Here is an 18975-nt window from a genome sequence, read left to right as displayed (position 1 = left end):
CACAAAAATGGGTTAAGATGATACAACAAATTTGTAGTTTCTATGATTAAGAGTATTTATTTATGCAGTCGAGATCCGTTGTTTGAATTTTCTACCTCATGTAGGATTATGATAAGGAAATCACTTATTTTTGTTGTCCCAATAAGCCAATGAGCAATGATAGGTTTTCGAGAGAAACTAGGTTTTCGAGAGAAACTATGGCACAAGTATATTAGAATAGGAAGTTAAATATTGTAATAATTGTATTGAGGATTTCCTTAATAAGTTTTTTTACATTATTTCCTGGATTAATTGTGATTAGGGTTGTACGACTATATATATTTCCTCCTAGTGAGAACAATACAATTGAAGCATTCACAAATTCTAAGTAAATAAAGGATAATGATTTTCATACTTGTATTTTCTTCTTCTGCATTCCTCATTTTGTTTATGTTCATTATTCATTTATATTCTTGACTCATTCAATCTAAATACTTGAAGAAAATAAGGAAAACATACAAAGAAAAAAGAATAGTGCAGAAATCACTTCCGGAAACATATAAATTGAGTCAATAGAACCCATATCTAGTATTACCCCATTAGGGTCGACCTTGAGAATTTGAGAGCCCTAAGTGAGCTTTTAAAGTGGGGACTCTAGATTTTTATGACCCCTAACCCTTTGTACATTGATATATATATATATATATATATATATATATATATATATATATATATATATATATATATATAGAAGAAAAATCAACAACACAACGATCATTTCAAGCTGCAAACACCAAGAACATTAGACACTCTATTTCCACCACACCAATAACTCATTTGATAAATTTTGCTTACTTTTATTACTTTATATTATATCTACAGCATAAAATAAAATAAAATAAAAATAAATAAATATATATATATATTTTTTTTTTGAGGGTCCTTGACATGGAAGGCCCTAGACGGTCGCCTTAGCGCCGGCCTTGCACCCCATAAAAATAATATTTGTAGTCCTTATAGGTAGCAAATACCCACAAATTGTAGTAGTTTAGTAATGCAGTAGGTGTAACTTTAGTGTATTTATATTGCGGTCCATCGTTTTTAGATGATGTAAACATCCTTTGATCCCAATCTTCACCAATAGGTGTTGCTTATGATGCCAGTCATATATATATATAGGGAATTTTTTATTGGCACTCCAAACTTTCTATATTTGAAAAGAAAAATACACTCGTGAGAAGTGTATAATAAGATTTTTGAAGTGCTAATAACATTTTCCTATATATATATATATATGTGTGTGTGACAAAAGTTGAAAGAAGCTTTTGAGCTTCATCTTATGCCAACAACCATAATTAAGTTCTTAATTAATTTCACCATATTTAATCTGCCTTAAGACCATCTTCTTCTATCAGTCTTAACTTTGAAGTCTTACTAAACTGATGACTTTACCCTTAATTTAATTTTAATTTATCTTAATGAATAAACTTTCAGATTTAGTGTAAGTGGTGCAGAATTGTGAAGGCGTTAGTGACAATGACCAATCTACAACATATTGTTAAGTTCGAAGACTAAAGAAATTAACTAATATGATAGTTCATGGACTAAAATTAAACTACGAGTAAAATTCAAACACTATTGCTACAATTAAGCCTTGTTGTTTATTTTCCTTTTGTTTGCAATGGAAGGAAACCATTGCGGAGAGAAAAATTTAGATATTAGACAATTATATTTAAGTTTTTCTCCATATACTGGACTTATCTTACACGTTACAACACCATTTTGCACCACTTAAACGATCCGAGAGCTTATGATTTTTATTACGAAGTGTACATATAATGAACAATGTTAGGTTGAAATATTCACATAGGATATTAGCAATTCCACAATTCCCTCCCAAACAAGAAACCTTCCAAAGTAAATTACAAAAAAATATAAAATGTTTTGTTAAACTCATAAAATAAAAGGAGTTTTAACGAAAAACCCACAGTATTGTTCACTTTAACGAAAAACCACATTTTTACACTAAAAAATCAATTTTGGTATTATTCACTTTACCCTTTATTTTGTCTTTATCATTAAAACTCAAAGTTTTCAAACCATTTTCCATAATTTTTCTTAAAATAAAATTGTGTTAGGCCCCCACAATGAAAGCTATTTTTCATTTGCATCACAAAATATTAACCCAAATATGAAACGTATGCATCATTATTTTGGGTTATTATATATAACCACAGAGAGAGAAATTAAAGTAACCGCAACAGCAAAAAGCTAAAGAAACAGCTATAGGAAGGAGGGAAAGAGTGAATGAGTGTAAGGATTAAAGAATCATGTGAGATGAGCCACCCTCTCTCCCGCCGAATCAAAAAGCCATAAACTTTGTGCATATCCCAACAACTCAACCACAACCCATCTTTTTCTTTTCGTTTTCTATGTGTGGATTTTAGCTCTCTGAGTATTTTCTTTGGCTTCCAATGGCTTCAAGCGCTTCAAGGTTCATCAAGTGTGTGACTGTGGGAGATGGGGCTGTGGGGAAGACCTGTATGCTTATTTGCTATACCAGCAACAAGTTTCCCACTGTATGTTCTTTTCTGCCAAAAAGATCCATCTGGGTCTCTCAAATTTGACTAATTTGTGTGACTTTTGGGTTTTTCGGATTACTATTGTGGTTTTTTTTTCCTTTTTCGGTCAACAGTTACTTTATGTGGTTATGCATCGGGTTTGCAGTTTTTTTGTAGTTGTTTTCAAGATTTTAGTTCAGAAATCTCTCTCTCTCTCTCTCTCTCTCTCTCTAGACAACTTGCTTTGCTTTTACTCCCTTTCCCTTTCCAAAATTTGATTTTGTTTTTCAATTGTTTTTGTGTTGATCAGGACTATATACCAACTGTGTTTGACAACTTCAGTGCAAATGTGGTGGTTGAAGGCACCACTGTGAACTTAGGCTTATGGGACACTGCTGGTATGATATCTTTTAACTCTCTCCAACCCAAATTCTAATTTCATCTTATATAATTGTGTTCATTGTTCTAGTTTTTGTTTGTTTGTAAATTTTTGGGTTTTATCTAAACATAGTTTTGCCAAATTTAGCAAGTTGTTGTATTACGTATCTGTTGCATTTATTTCACAGGGCAAGAGGATTACAATCGGTTGAGGCCATTGAGCTACAGAGGGGCAGATGTCTTTGTCTTGGCTTTCTCATTAGTTAGCCGTGCGAGCTATGAGAATGTATTGAAAAAGGTGCATTCACCTGAGAAATTTGGTTTATTCTTCTTTCTTTTTATTGTTTATCTGTCACTGTTGTATTGTATTTATGATTTCTGACACTCAAATTTCTTGGTCAGTGGATCCCTGAACTCCAGCATTATGCTCCCGGAGTGCCGGTAGTACTTGCCGGCACCAAATTAGGTAAGCTCAATGCGAGTACTACTTTTCCAAACTCAGTCCGGAGATAAACTTGGTTTCTGGTTACAGTTAGTTATGTTCATAATTCAAATTTTCCACTATGTTTCTTCTGTCCAATGATTTGATGAGCTTAGAGTCCCGAAAGCTTCTGTGAGTGGGTAAAGTGATACTCTTATACATGTGTATCGAAAGTCTGACCTGTTCTATGAGAGGAGTGAGATCCAAACATGTTGAAAGGGAAAGAATGAGCATGCTATTGATACAACTATCTTATTCGATCATGTATTGTCGCATGAACCTGCACATAGGATTTGATTTTGCACCAATGGTAATGCCGGGCAGCGTTAAATTAACCTCATATGCAGATTGTATCGTTAATCATTTTAACTGGTAGGGGAATTTGGAGTCAGCAATATCATCTTCTGGAACTAAAGATTCGTTTGTAATTGATATGCAGATCTTCGAGAGGATAAGCACTATTTGGCTGATCACCCAGGATTGGTACCTGTGACCACTGCACAGGTGTAGTTTTTAGTAAAGATTGCTTTGTGTATCGTGCAACAACGGGTAATATCACTGATTATTCTTCTAAATAAGCAGGGTGAGGAGCTGCGCAAACAGATTGGTGCTTCTTTTTATATAGAATGCAGCTCAAAAACCCAACAGGTATGAATAATACAGAGTACTTACATTCTCATAAGGCCAGAAAATTGTTCAGTTTATACCGTGCAGTTTAAGGACTTGCATGCTTCTCCAGACAAAACCAACTAATTTCTCGTCAAATTAAAATGAGCAAATGTCCTGGCATTTGGAAGATCCATAGAAAACGGATAATTGATTACCATGCAAGCATTTAGAAGATCCCAAACTTAGTAGCTGCGGATGTACGATTCACTAGTTTGGCTTTTAAACCAACTTCCAGATCATATGGGGATGGGAGTGTACGTTTCTGTAGTTTCCTTTTCCTCAACCAAATACCAACTTCCAGATCATATGGGGATGGGAGTGTTGGTTTTCGGAGTTTCCTTTTCCTCAACCAAATCGGTTGGTCAACCTTGAGATCGGTCTAAGAACGTCTTATGATCATAGTGCCAGTCTCCTGAAATCTTATGTCATTTTTTAAGTCCCTACAAATTTCTTGGGCCTATGTATCATATTTTTCCTGCAATGAATCTCTTCTCTTCAGTGGCGCCTGTCTGTTCCTCCTGTTTTGACAAAAAAATGTCAAGGATTTGGAATCTTTGGATGCCTTCGCTGTCCATGGTCCATGGTAGATTGCTGCGTATTTCGTAACACTCATGTGCCGTTTCAATTGCAGAATGTGAAAGCAGTTTTCGACGCCGCGATCAGGGTGGTTATCAAGCCGCCGCAGAAGCAGAAGGAAAAGAAGAAAAAGCAACCTCGAGGATGCCTAGTGTGAGTGTCTTCCTTTCGTTCTCGTCAATTTGGGTTTCGAGATTACAAATATGTCATAGTCTGCGCTAATTTAGGGTCACATGCTACGTATTATTTGATACGTCCTGTCATATACGTAGTTTCTGTTTATGTTCTTGGGAATAATACGGCCCTTGATCGAATTGCAGCAACATCCTTTGCGGGCGGAGGCTAGTGTGTCTCAAGTGAAAACTTTCCTCTTCGGTGTTGATCACGATTCGCGTCGTGCTAGTGCCAGTTAAAGCTTCCTTCAACATCAGGCCGTCGAGGATCCTGTGCATTTGGTTATGCACGGAATCCATCTGAACATACCGGCTTCTTTCGTTCTACTAATTTCGTATTACGCCATAGGTACCATGAAAACAGAATGCCATTGTGACACCGATAGTTTTTATCAAGCTCGGCTTTATGTTTGCAGATGCTTCTTTATTTGTAAAGTTATTGTGTGCAAAAATGATGCATTTGGATAGACGAAAATTTCTCAAACTTACTCAGAGAAATCCTTGTGTCGATCATGCATTACGAGACATTCAGCAGCGCGATAGGCACCGTGCATAACGGAGGCTACGCGATACCCCATTTCCGTAATCTGGAGCAACCACGAACATCAAACGATGAAGTTCCCGGAAAGAAAAGCTACAAGTTTGGTAGACAATTGAAATTTAAAGCAAATTACAAGACAAAATCAAACTACAGCAACTAAACCAACCCAAGGTTCCAAAATTTGTTGATCTGCTTGCATATGCGATCAAGGAGAAATAAACATAGAAGCTTCTGTTTTGGCAGTCGAACATCGACAAATGGAGAGGTTTGGCAACGGTGAGGATGGTTTTCGGTTTATACCTAATACATTGAAGACCAATAGGGGCACCAAAGATTGTGTATGGGAACCACAGATGTTTTCTAACTGTTAGAATATCTACAAAGTGGAAACAAGATCGCGTCCGCCTAACAAATTCAAGGAACAAACAGCTTGAAGAACCCATATATCTTTTAAGATTACAACCGATACATCAACGAGGAGGGGGTCGGAGACCATGAACAACATCAAATAACTCACTTACCGCCCATCCTCCGGAAGCACACAAGCTTAGTTAATGACCTCGTGGGGGTTGGCAAATGCCCATCCTCAAAGCACTGGAAAATAAAGAGAGGTAAATGTAAATATCTTAGGTTTGATATCGAATTCATTAACGAAAAAGTAAAGTACAACACAAACTTTCAACTGTTCCCGGAAGGCAAGACGCGCAAAACCTACTTCTTTTACATAATTCCGATTCTCTTTCACCAGTTCTGTTTTCCGGAGTCTTCCTATTTCTATTTCCCTTGAATACAATTGATAAAAAACTGTACACAATGCAACGACGTTTTTTTTTCACAAATTTCCCAGTATTTCCAAGACAACAGGCAGCCGTCAGTTTCTTTATTAATGTTATGAGACCAAGTCAATCTATCTTACAGATGACGGTTAGAAGACATGTAAATTGACAAGTTCCGGAGCTGAACGACAAAATGTGAAAGATGATTGCAGAGAAACTCCCGGCTAATAAATCCTAAAACATTTTATTTGGTAGGTCAAATGAGAATCAGCAACCTGAACCCTCAAATCAGGTTACCAGACCTTGTATATGGGAGGGAAAAATACATAATAGAGGACTTACAAGCTTTCACGAGTTGCCCAATTCTTCAATTAGACATGCCTATTTCCACGAGGACAGTCTGTAGGCGTCCCACCCTCCCTCGGGTTCCTTCCTTTTAAAGGTGCCACCTTGTATCTGGAACATCCTTGCTTGGTCCTCAGCCATGGCTTGTGAACTGGCAACAGATAGTTGCCGCGGGACAAGAGGTGATGTCACATCTCTCCCGTCTAAGTCTGGGCCTCCAGGCCCTGCATTGAGATCAAGCCCTTGTCTTCCCCACTTCCTACTGGTTTCACCGCTACTGTTATTGCTACCATCAGGAAGATTAACAACATAAGGCCTTGGGTAATTGGATGAAACCACACCAGCAGGTCCTAACAGCTGGGAACGAACCCCAGGAAAAAGCCTCCCGGCAGAAGATGAATCAAGATATGTTGCTGACCCGCCTGGAAAAGCGGCTGAGGGCAGAGGAAAATTGCTTCCAAAAGGAAAAACTGGATATTGAAATGAAGTAGAAGGATAGGGCACTGCTGGGGAAGGTGGCAAAACCGATCCCACCCTGTACAGATCAGGGTTAAATGGGTTGCTACCACTAGGGGGGCCCAACATCGTCTGTGGTCCCCCAGTTGCAACAACTGGGAATGGCTGCTCTCCACGATCTGACATAATTGAAGGAATTGCGACTGCAGAATACGTATTGCCAGGAGGAAACCATGATGAGAAATTCCCTACTTCTGTATTGTTCATCCTAAAACCAGATACAGGTGGTTTTGATGGTACACTGCTCATGGCATGCTGACTAAACACTGCCGGTTCAGCACACAACTCATCAACAACAGGTCCGTTATTCAAATCAAAATCCCTACAAAGACTAACTTCTCCATTGACAGGTCCACTTGATTTTATTGATAGGATTTGGTTATCCATTCGATGACTTTTGCTCAATGGATAATTGCCCATTTCAGAAGCCTCATCAACTTGATTCAAGTCAAGATCAAGACCTCCAGAGCTGCGAACGGGTGCAATACTCATCGATTGATCACCCGCAAAAGCTTTATCGTTTATTGTGTCAGCAATAGAAGATGTCTCTTGAGCAGAACTTTGAGAAGCCATATCCTCCAGAATTCTTTCATCAGGTACGTTCAAGTCAATGTCTAAAGCTGGGCGTCCTTTCTTGCTCGGTGTAGGCTCGGGAACTGAAATACTGGTACCCAGTGGAAATTCTTGAACTTTTCTGGGTTCAGCTGGCCGGAACGCGCTTGTAGCTGCTGATCCCCTCCAACCAACCTCCGCCCCTTTACTCTTCAACAGGTCATCTGGTGGAACACACGGCCCTTTTGCTGCAGCAGGAACTGAAACTGAAGCAGGAAGGCCACTAGACACAGAAGAAACAGCAAAAGGTCCCGGGCTAATCAACCGAAGAGCAGTTGAACATCCAGGTACTGTCAAGTTATTTGGCTCTGCATATTTCCCATCATCGGCATTAAAGCCTTCATTCAAATCAAACTCCACTTTTGCATCCACATCTGCTGCCCCTGCAGCAGACACAGAAGAAGCATCTGCAGTTGTAGATGTACATTCATCAGCTTCTTCTGCTTCCATGTTGGTTAATTTAGAACTCTTTGGCCTCAAATATTCTTCTACTTCCTGCATGGGAATATCAGGTGACACCTTCGTAATACCAGGTTCAACAACTTGATCATTAGCTTCTTTAGTTTTCATATTCTCCTCTACATCTTCGCCGGTATTATCAATAACAGCGGAACTAAAGCCACCTAGAGCTTGACTCCCAGGAGTTGTAAGATCATTATTTTCTGTTTTCAAAGTGCCAGGACCATTACTTTCTGAATCAATTCTGGGATTTTCAACCTGATTACAATAACTCGGGCCATCCTTTTCATCGGTTGTTTCAGCCTTCAGTTCACTGACTTTTTCTGAGATCAAACCTTTACGAAAACTAGAAGAAAGCAGCACTTCTTCACAGGTTCCATTCACTAACTCAGAATGCTTCTTTAAACTAGATGGTTTCTCCTCCGTATGTTCACTCCCTTCATAACTTGAAGTTTTTATCATACCATCAACATCAAACTCTGGGTGCAAGGAAGGTTCTTCAGTGGCTTCATTCCCCACTACTACCCTCGAACTAACATCACTGACCTTATTTTCTGAAATGACATCAGCACTCACTCCACCAACCACCTTTTTGTCTTGAAGGGGTACTCCTTTACCGTCCATAGCTTTCTCAACTGTACTAGGAGGGGAAGCAGTAAAAGGAGCTAGCGTAACTTCCATAAATTTTTCTTTGCTTTCTGGGGTGGGTTCTGCAGAATGATGAAAGCTTCTACTTGAAGAGCATAGATTTCCAGTGTCCTCTGCTACAGAAGACTGTTCAGGCAGGGAAGAAAAAGATTGGACAACCCCATTCTTAGCCCCAGAAGTAGTGAATGCAACACCATGGTTCTCACATTCATCATCAGTGACATCATTGGACTGATTTTCATCTCGAGCAAGCTCATCAACAGGAGGTGATTTGACTCTGGGATCAGTGTCTTTGCAGAGATACTCAGAAACCGGGGTAGACCTTTGAGGAGAATCAGTTGGGGATTCAGATTTGGACATCTCTCCAGCAACACTAGCAAGCAGATTCATACCAAGCTCATCTCCAGCTGACAAAGAGGCATTACCTTCAGAATACTTCGCACAGCTTTCAATTAATGCATGTATAGAGCTGAAAGAAGCATCCTGCAAATTCCCCGACTTTTCGCTCCCAGATGACGAGGAAGCAGCTTTTGGGACTTCGGCAATCTTCTTAGAGTTGTCACCGGGCCTATCATGCTCTTCATCAGTAACAGCAGCCGGGGATCCATCACCCTCATCCGATCCAGTCAGTACATCCTTGAAATCATTACTTTGCCATGACTCGTTGTTCACATCTGAGGCAACAGTGGCTCGATAAGCATCAACCTTTTGCATGGGAGAAGCAGCTCTGCTAATAGTATTTAAAGGATCTTCAGACGAACCTCCACTGCCACTTTGTGCAGGACTACGACCACATGTTGGAATCTTAACAATCAACTTGGGTCCATTTCCCTCAGCAGAAGGTCCATCTGGTACCTTTTCACTTGTCAATCCAGGCTGTGATGATTTTTCTGGAACTGGATTCTTGTGCAAAGATGAACTTCTGCTTGACAAAGTTTCTCTTTGAACTACAGAAAGAGCAGAGCCTGGGAAGCCATTTGTTGATTTCCGAGGTCGGGAAGAGCCACCCGATACCTTCACATTCATTGAACCAGCAGTAGAGCTCCTCGCATCCTCTTTCCCAGAAATGCCTCCAGTTCTTGCATGATCATTCGAACACGACTGACTGTTGTTGTGAGATTGACTAGAACTGCTACTTTTCTCATCCCTTGGAGTTGTCGAAGGAAGATCAACTGTGACGCCAACAGCAACAACTCGAGGCAGTCCATCTTTTAAGTTAGAACTTGCTGACACTGGTGAGGGAACTGATTTCAAAGATCCCGGGGATACTGAAGCAGATTTGGTAATACTATCTCCATGGACGAGCTTAACTGAAGCAGATTTGGATACGGAGAGCTGTGTGACCGAACTCTTCACAGCAACATCAACAGATCCACCAGAATGCCTGTTTCCTCCATGAGAAACTTCTGGGAAGCGTGGTCTTGCAGACCAGGAGACAGCCGCATTTAAATTAGACTTTGCATCCATTTCAGCTTCAACTTGTTTCTTCCATTTATCAACTAAGCTTCTTACTTTCTTCTGGATTTCCAAGTTCTTATGCGTCCGTAAGTGATTTACAGACTTTCCAATGTTACACATTTGCAGAGCATTAAGATTAACAGGCAGCTTATCCAGTGCCCGAAGTAAAACCAAGAGAAACTCCTCGATAGATTTATCGCTATCTTTGGGTCCATTCCCATCACCTATCTTCCCTTTATGTCCAACCTCTTGGATCCATTCATCAAATACTGGCACCCCCCTGAGTACAAATTGACTAAGGCAATCAAATTTATCTGTGGCTGCTATGACATTAGCAAGCATTAACCGGCCAGCCAAGTCTATTTTTTTCTCATTTTCATCAGGCAACATGAGCTGCAGCAATTTCTCAACCCCTTCAGAATCTAAAAGCCCTCCTTTTTCTGTTATTTTGGCAATTTCAGATTTTAATGTGGTTTCCTGTCTAAAGCTGCCAGAATCCCCATCATCCGTTTTCATAGTGCGTTCTCGTTTGACAGGCTCAGATCCTTGATCTCCCCGCTCCCTTTTCTTCCCCTTAACTAAAGAGGAAAAAGATGAGCCACTATTCTGGACAGCATCCGACACAACTTTTAACTGTGATGCTGACGTTGGACCATTCATTGGTTTTGGAGATCGGCCACCAGACTGCACAGTTGCATGCATTTCTACTCGAGTTTTATACAACAATTGATCTACTTCCTCTTGTCGCTCCTGTCAAAAGAAACAATATCAATTACTCTGAATGTTTAAACATATGAGCACACCCAGAGAATGTGGAAATTATCTAAACTCACATTAATAAAGTCCTGATCAGTTAGCCACCATAAACAATTATTTGTGATGTCATAAACACGCCGGCACACAAAAGATGAAATCCCTGACGGAAGATCAACACCTTTAGGAAGGAATGCGACTTTACACGGATGAAGTAACGATGCGGCAGGTATCTCATCCTTATGAAAGGAATAAAAAATTTCATTCAGCGCAGCATCCAACAGGATGCCTTTGCCAAGCTTTATTTCAGAAGGTCGATAAAGCCAATTAACACCTAATTTTAACTTCTTCTCTCCGTCTGTAGTCACACAACGAATTATTCCAATGAAGGGTGGAGAATCCTGGGGTGGTTTGAAAAGAGCACAATCGCCAACACTGATCTTACGTCCGTCCTACAAAAATGAAGTTGTTCAGAGGAGCATTATGCTGGTTAGCATAGGCAAATGTGCAGAAAATATGTGAAACATCTTGAATAATTAGCATACACCACAAATAATAGGCATGACAAAAATGAAATTCAGATGATTAAAGGAGCCTTATGATGGTATAGCATGATGGCCAAGCATAACACCATGCCCAAGCAGCACTCCCATTCTCAGTTCCCCCTAAAAGAGGGAGCTTTCTCACAATTAATCTATGGGAATGACAGACTTTCATTGAAAGTCAGTTTCAGATGCAAAATTATAGAACGAAAACGGAAATATCCCCTCAGCAAAGAATGCTTTGCTGTACCTTCTAGAGAAGAGTCATTAAACTGACAACAGCAAGAAAAATAAAGCATTATTATGGGAAAATTTAAGACTATCTAACCATTTAACAATAAGGGAAAAACTCTTGAGCAGATTCATTGCATCTATCACTCATCCTAACTTATGTATCTAAATGAATGACAATAAGGGAAACGACTCGGGTAGATATTAAAAACAAATAATTAAAATGCTACATACAGAATATGAAGTTATCAAACATACATACAGAAGAGAGAATTATCACAAACAGTACGTAAACGCTCATCAATATTCTGACCATCACATTGTCCAAGAACCAATGACTTGATATGGGAATTGCTCAACGACTGAAAAACCATCCCTCATATAAAGAAGGGAACTTAACTGAACCCATAAAAAAGTATCACTCTTCCAATTTTGATACCAAAATTTGGTACCAAATTGACATTCTTCCCAAAAAGATTGACACATTACAGCACCCCACATAATAATTCACACTCGGCATATTACATACCCCTCCCCTGTGATAGAGATCCCTGACAACTACAAATCACACCAAAAATACGACTACGAATCCAACTTTGCACCTTCCCTTTTACGGTCCTCTCCCCAATTTCACAAACTGTTTCATCTGCTACTTTTCATATCTAACATGGTGGAATTCCCTCATTTATCTACCCCAAAGTCAACAACACATCCATCTTAACGCAAAATTCAATCCATAACGTTGTTATCCATATCAAACAAGCAAAATAACAATCAATTCACAGAACCCCACTTCACTTCTCCACTGATAACAACCCCAAAATAACACACAACAATCACAACACCTAATCCGAAAACCCGAAAAGCAAACAAAACGCACACCCAAAAATCAAAAGACAAAAAACACCAGCAGAGAAAGCCAAACCTTGAAAAACGAATTGGGCAAAGACGAGGGTGATGAAGAAGAACCATTGGCCACGGATACACGCGTGGGGACTTTCAACATGTGCCAACTCCGTTTCCTCTCCTCACTTCCCCTCCCATGCATAGCCTTGCATTTTCCCCAATCCCTACCGCGTTCTCTCCTTCAATCCCAACAACTACCATCAATCTCGCCCCTCAATTCCCGCCAAATTCCCTCCTTTTCCACACCTCTCCGGCCATCCGCCCTCAACGAAGCCCCGGATCCACTGCTTCCCTGAAATGAAACCCTAATTTTGCCCCCCAAACGAATCCAAACGCACAGAAACTCCGAATTCCAAATCGAATTGCGACGATTCTAGGATCCCAGACAACAAGTCCCGATCTAATTGAAGGTCAGATCCAACAACAAGTCCCGATTTCGAGCCGGCTTTCGATCTATTTCAGAGAGAGAAAGTCGTAGAGAAAGAGCCAGACGGCAAAAGGGAAAGGTGTACTTGGTAGCGAGAGCAAAGCTGCAGTCCCGGGCAGGCGGGTAGATCGGGCAGACCGGGCAGAGTGAAGTGTAACCTCACCCGCGAGTGATTTGACAAAAACAATGTGCCCCCAATTTTTTAAGAATTAGAATATATGACTGGACTGGATTCACTTGCAGGGACTCAGAACCGTGGCTGGGATTTGTGTTTGACCGTTTTGTCCCCATTTGACTTTTGATTTTTTTTTTGAGATTTCTAGGAGCATCTCATAGACATTGATTACTTGTGAATTAAAATTTGAGAGTTTTAACGAAATATTTTTTGTACTATTTATTTTAATGAAAAATGACATTTTTAATCTAAAATGTCACTCATGATACTATTCATCTACAACACATTTTGATTAAAACTCAAAGTTTTCAAACTTTTTTCATTAGTTTTCCTTTAAAATTTTGTATTTTTTATTATTTTAAAGAGAATCAACTAATGGCTTTGCCACGACAGACTATTTTGAAGGCTGATAAGATTCACAGAGGCATTTCAGCCTCTTCTTAGCCATCAAACGTGATGTGAGGAATACAGACTTGGAATTCGTCTCTAACCATTGGGTCATCCCATGATGATTTTTTTTTTTTTGTATTTTTATTAAACTATTGCTTTTTATAATTTATTCGTAAACACCAGCGTTATTTAGGTTTTAGAGGGCAACATTTATACAACGAGTATATTATTGTCATGATTTTTGTGTTCACTAATATGTTGTTATATTAACAAAGCAAAACGTCAAATGATGATTAACTCGTGTCATGTAAATTTTTTCAATACGTTGTTAAAGCGTGATGTGAGATGATGGTACTGGGATGGGGGTCAAGTGAAGCTGTCAAGGGAGGGGTAAGAGGGTAATTTGGGGTGGGGGGTTAGTAACTGCAATTCCCACGAGGGAGAGTATGATGAAGAAGTTAAGGTTGTCTTGGGTTGTTCCAACACGCAATAACTAAAAGCAAGGTCGGAAGTGGACCAATTGGTGGTTGATGTAAATGTTTCTGTCTCTGCCATGAATATATTTATTTATTTTATTTTTTATTTTTGTCTATATAAATCATGTGGTCCTTGTTTGAACATACCTATCGTCCTTTTGGGGTTTCATAAATAAACAAATAGAAATTAAAGGTCGTTTTTATTTTGTATTATTTTTTGCTAAATCAATAACTTGCTTTGAGGGTTTGCGACGACGTTTGCACCTGGTAATTTTAGTATAAAAAAGAATTTGAACTACGTTATTACAAGTTTATTGTGAAGTTAAAATCTTCCTTCTTCATATTGATAATATTGTTTGTTTAAAAAATAAAAAATAAACAAAAACAAGAATATTTAAGTAGAATTAGCTGGTTAGGTTACTATCACAAAAGGTTGAAGAGCCTTGTTTTTTTGTGAAAGTGGTCTATCTAAATTTTTGAATTTTTTCTCAAATTCTATTTCTTTCGCATCATAAAGCACAAAAATGTCTTCCATTTCCCCATTCCTCTGCGGTAGGAGTCAAGTTGACAAAGTAAGTTGGGCTAGAGATGTGGGTTAAGTTGTTGGGTCGAAAGATTGAATTAAATAGAAGTTGAACTTTAGATACGTATTATATTAAAAAATTGAGTCGAGTCAAAGTATGTCCAACCCTCGATGAAGCTCCGCCCCTAGTGTTTATGATTTAGTGAACACAAAAGTTTATAGTCACTTTTCACTCACCATTGGATCAAAATCCAATCATTAGTACTTATTCCAAAAGAATTAGTCTTTTGAACATAGTTTAGGCACCTTGTGGTTGTGGGTATAATGTCATGGCCATACAGATTATATATACATATAATACACACACACACACACACACATCATAAGAATTTGGTAACAAGTGCTATGGAATATGTGGAAAAATATAGATGGTTGGAGATGCATGGAATATTAGGTTGGTGGAGGGAATGGAGGAGGGAATAAAAATAAGAAATCGAATTTAAAATTGAAGTGAATAAATAAGAGAGTACGTAATCACCATCGTTTGTTTGGCATAGAAATGATGCATCTAATTTATCTCACTAAGTATGGTTGGTTGTATGAAACCGAGGACAACGCTTCCTAGCCCCTAGTACGTAGAAACCATGCATTCTAATTTATTCTAGAATATGGTATTATGAAATACCATATTTGGCATGAGGGCTTGGCTCCTAGACTCCTAGTATGTAGAAACAAGTAGATTTTGAAGCAATCAGAATGCAACTGGAAGAAATAGTATTGATTATTTGCAAACAAAGGCCACAAATTTGTCATGAGACGGTCTCAAAATGCAAAAGATAAAACCATCACAGATTCAACAACAGATTACAAGTTGTTCCTACACTTACAGTATCGAATCACTAGAAGTTCTAGTCCTACAAGAAGAAATGGAAGGCAGCATCGGCATTGCACTGGCATATCCAATACACAGTTGACTCCAGAGATTGATAGGTTATCACAGTGAATTTATCATCCTCTTCATCTCAGCAGACCTCCTGGGATCTGGTTCTTCGATTGCTCTCTCAGTGAGAACATGCTTGATACGACACATTGACTTCCTCACCTGAATTTCACAATGACATTAGTACTACGAGAAGAAAGAAAACTTGGCCAGAACAACGAAGTAGATTCTAAATGGTTATAGTTCCCATTTTCTGATATTTTTCTCTTGTGGAATCACGCTGAAGCAACCAATTAAAACAAAACTGTAAAAGAACATTTGCTATCCGGCAGTTTGAAGACATACTTCACATTGTATGTAAGCGGCATCATGCCAGCATATAAAACAAATAAATATATCTAATCTAATAGACTAATACTCAAATGTAGAGAACCCAACAAAAAGAAAGAGTCTGCTGCAACATGGTTCTAGCACAGGTGTTGCTTATTGACTTCTCAAAGTTTCAGACATTCATATAAAACTGAGTAGCCAGGTAATGACACTGGTTTTGCAAGTAAAAAATATGGATATAACCGAACATACCGAACAAATAGATGAATATAGTGAGAAAGTTAGAAGTAGGAGTTGAAAAAGAAGGAAAGGCACCAGTCTTCGTGCAAAAAACCTGTTTGGAAAACTTCCCAAGTATTAATACAAGTACATAAAAAATAGTTAAAAGAAAGGGTCATACTTTGGGAAGGCGCTCAGGATTGGGAAACCGGAGATTCTGGGCATGAAGCATCTGGCGTTGAGTCATCAGCATGTTTTTCTCCTTAAGCAGAACATACCATAACTTATTGAGATCATCCCAAGACTTCAGACGCAATTCAGCTGCCTTCCAACTTCGACCTGACAGCGAGGGAAGTATCAAAATAAGAATCTTCAGTGAAGTAATTCAGATTACATCCAAAAGTGTTGTAGAAATGCATTGCACAAAGTGACATCAGAAAATCAAAAGAATAAAAGGATGGAGGTTAAAAGAGAAAAAACCCTTCACATAATTAACATGTAATACATACCAATTGAAGAGGGAAATAACCAATAATAGGTAAAGTAATGCTTAAACTTTATATTCGTGCTAGAATTCTGCGCATAACTTGCAAAACAACAATAAACTGAAAAGAAGCAGCTGGGCACCGCACGATTATCCAAAAAATCTCTTGCAATGTGAGTATAATAACATGAAAACTGATAAGGGAAGCATAAACTTTCTCCATTGCTTAACTAACAGTATTTTCGTACATGAAATCAACATAATAATTCGATTCTGAAAACACAATATAATTTCGTATTTGCTATTCGAATAAGATACATGAACAAAAGCAGTTTCTTTCTACAGAAAGATGAAAACTTGGGTATTAATGGAATTTTTCCAAATCTACATAGGTAATTAACATCCAGAAACAATGAAATGAGAACAACGTACCGTATACAACTGGCTTTTCTTCCTCTTGGCTTCTATCTTTCTCAAAGAACTCCTCAAGAGGGTTGTACTCCGTCGACCTAGCCGCCGAAGCCGCAGCAGAAGTTTCCGATTTAGCTGCAGAAAACAATGTTCTCCTGAAATACCTTGCCACCTGGATCATCGTGCTCAGATTTCTGCACAACAGTGCAAGGACATCAGAAAACCAAATGCCAGAAAAGACTAAGACCATTTCACGCTGAAATCCCAACACAAACACAAAGAAAACTTCTTTGGGGCATTTTCGCAAACACCTGGAGTGCTCTACAAATTAGTGGATGACACAGAACACGCATCCAACCAGTTAACGGAAACAGTGAAACAATATAGATGATGAGAAAACGGTAGTAGGAGGAAAACCCAGAGAGTACTTACTTGCGGAGGTTGAAGGCGGCGTTGTTGGGGTCCTGATTTCGCGTCGTGGTGGATGGAGGCTGAGGACTAGAGACTGAAGGGGAACTCTGGCTAATGGCAATTTCAGAGGTTTATCGTCGTTTGGGCTTTGCCGGGTAATTGGGTTTAATATGAGAGCCAATATGCGGCCCATTTTATTAAAACCAGACATGACAGTTGAAGGCCCAATTATTAGACCAAAACCAAACAACTAGGCCCATTAACCAAACAAAAGAATATGAATCTTGTCCAAAAATGGTCTTCAGATATTGGGTAGATGCCTAAATGCTCTACGACTAAGCCTATCTTGAATATTTCCCATCATTGGTTCAATTTTATTTTGGTATACAATTATTGTTTTAATATAATGATATATTTATGATAGAGTAGGATGATCTAGGTTAAGTCAGACAATATGTCAGCCATAAAATTTGATATCAAATCTAAAACTTTTCAATTATAAGTGAAAATAAGTACCACTATATTGCGGCGCTAAAATTCTTGTATAATTATTAGTTCCAAGTTTTGAGTGACTATTTTTATTAAGGCAAGTCTAGACTTAAAATATCCTAATATTGTAACATCTCACATCGCCTAGGGGAGTGGATCCTATAAGCCTTATATGTATATTCTCATCCCTACCTAGCACGAGGCCTTTTGAGAGCTCACTGACTTTGTGTTTCGTAGGAACTCTGAAGTTAAGCGAGTTCGCGCGAGAGCAATCCCAGGATGGGTGACCCACTGGGAAGTTCTCGTGTGAGTTCCCAAAAACAAAACCGTGAGGGCATGGTTATGGCCCAAAGCAGACAATATTGTGCCACGGTAGAGTCGGGTCCTGGATGTGGTGGCGGCATGAGCGGGGATGTGACAAATATGCCAGTAAGAAACTCAAGCTTTAGCGTAAGAAGTGGAACACTGTTCTGACTAATTGGCTTAACTCATATCTACTTTGGCAGACTAAACTATTACTACCTTAGATAGGAGAAAAACTCTCCTTAAATCAAAGATCCCATTTGGCAAGCAGAGCTTGCCTAGGGCCCCCACTTCGGAGGGGCCTCAAAAAAATTTTTATATCCTCTAATTAACATATAAATACAAAAAAAAGTAAGAAATATCATAATTCATTTATTAGTGCAGTGGAAAAGTTCGGCTTCATTTTTCTTTGGGGTGTTGAGTTCTAAACACGGAGTTGCCTTTCAGTCACTAGATTTTTCTTGTTTTTCAAATTTACTGCCAATCTATCAGTCAAACTCCCAATCCATCTATCCAAATGCATATAAAGTTATAAAACTCAAGTCCCTTTGCAATCTTTTTTTCTTTTAACTTCTCATTCTCTCCGTTTTTATTGAATGTTTAAACCAATTATCACATGGTCTTATAGATTGTATTTTAAGGTAATCAAAACTTTGAATTTATATTTTGCTTTTAATATTCAATCCGTTAGTGTGATGTTGATTTTAGATAAAAATAAATACAAGAGAAACAATTGGCGTTGTTGAATTTATTATACTCGTCAATCAAGTTTTATTGTTCTTTACTCTCTTGA

General features: G+C 38.7%; 2 protein-coding genes and 1 pseudogene across 2 annotated transcripts; 1 reads left to right on the top strand and 2 right to left on the bottom strand.

Moving 5' to 3' along the window:
* Positions 1–2253: 2253 nt before the first annotated feature.
* Positions 2254–5305, top strand: LOC125478898 (rac-like GTP-binding protein ARAC8). Its single transcript, XM_048587655.1, has 8 exons — positions 2254–2558; positions 2851–2938; positions 3107–3216; positions 3321–3384; positions 3839–3903; positions 3982–4047; positions 4700–4797; positions 4965–5305. The coding sequence occupies exons 1-8, from the start codon at positions 2454–2456 to the stop codon at positions 5002–5004; spliced, it is 636 nt and encodes a 211-aa protein (XP_048443612.1). The 5' UTR covers positions 2254–2453; the 3' UTR covers positions 5005–5305.
* A 136-nt stretch (positions 5306–5441) lies between these two features.
* On the bottom strand, positions 5442–13011 carry LOC125478897. The gene is made up of 4 exons (XM_048587654.1): positions 12624–13011; positions 11006–11377; positions 6477–10922; positions 5442–5952 (listed from the first exon to the last, which is right to left on the bottom strand). Exons 1-3 carry the CDS (start codon positions 12744–12746, stop codon positions 6516–6518), a joined length of 4902 nt encoding a protein of 1633 aa, XP_048443611.1. The 5' UTR covers positions 12747–13011; the 3' UTR covers positions 5442–5952; positions 6477–6515.
* A 2341-nt stretch (positions 13012–15352) lies between these two features.
* Positions 15353–17598, bottom strand: LOC125478975 (annotated as a pseudogene).
* Between the last annotated feature and the right edge of the window lie 1377 nt (positions 17599–18975).

The sequence above is a fragment of a genome, unplaced genomic scaffold, assembly GCF_019419815.1.
Source record: "Pyrus x bretschneideri cultivar Hongxiangsu unplaced genomic scaffold, Pyrus_bretschneideri_v1 Contig27, whole genome shotgun sequence".
In the NCBI taxonomy this organism is placed as follows: domain Eukaryota; kingdom Viridiplantae; phylum Streptophyta; class Magnoliopsida; order Rosales; family Rosaceae; genus Pyrus; species Pyrus x bretschneideri.
This window is presented reverse-complemented; position numbering and strand designations above follow the sequence as displayed.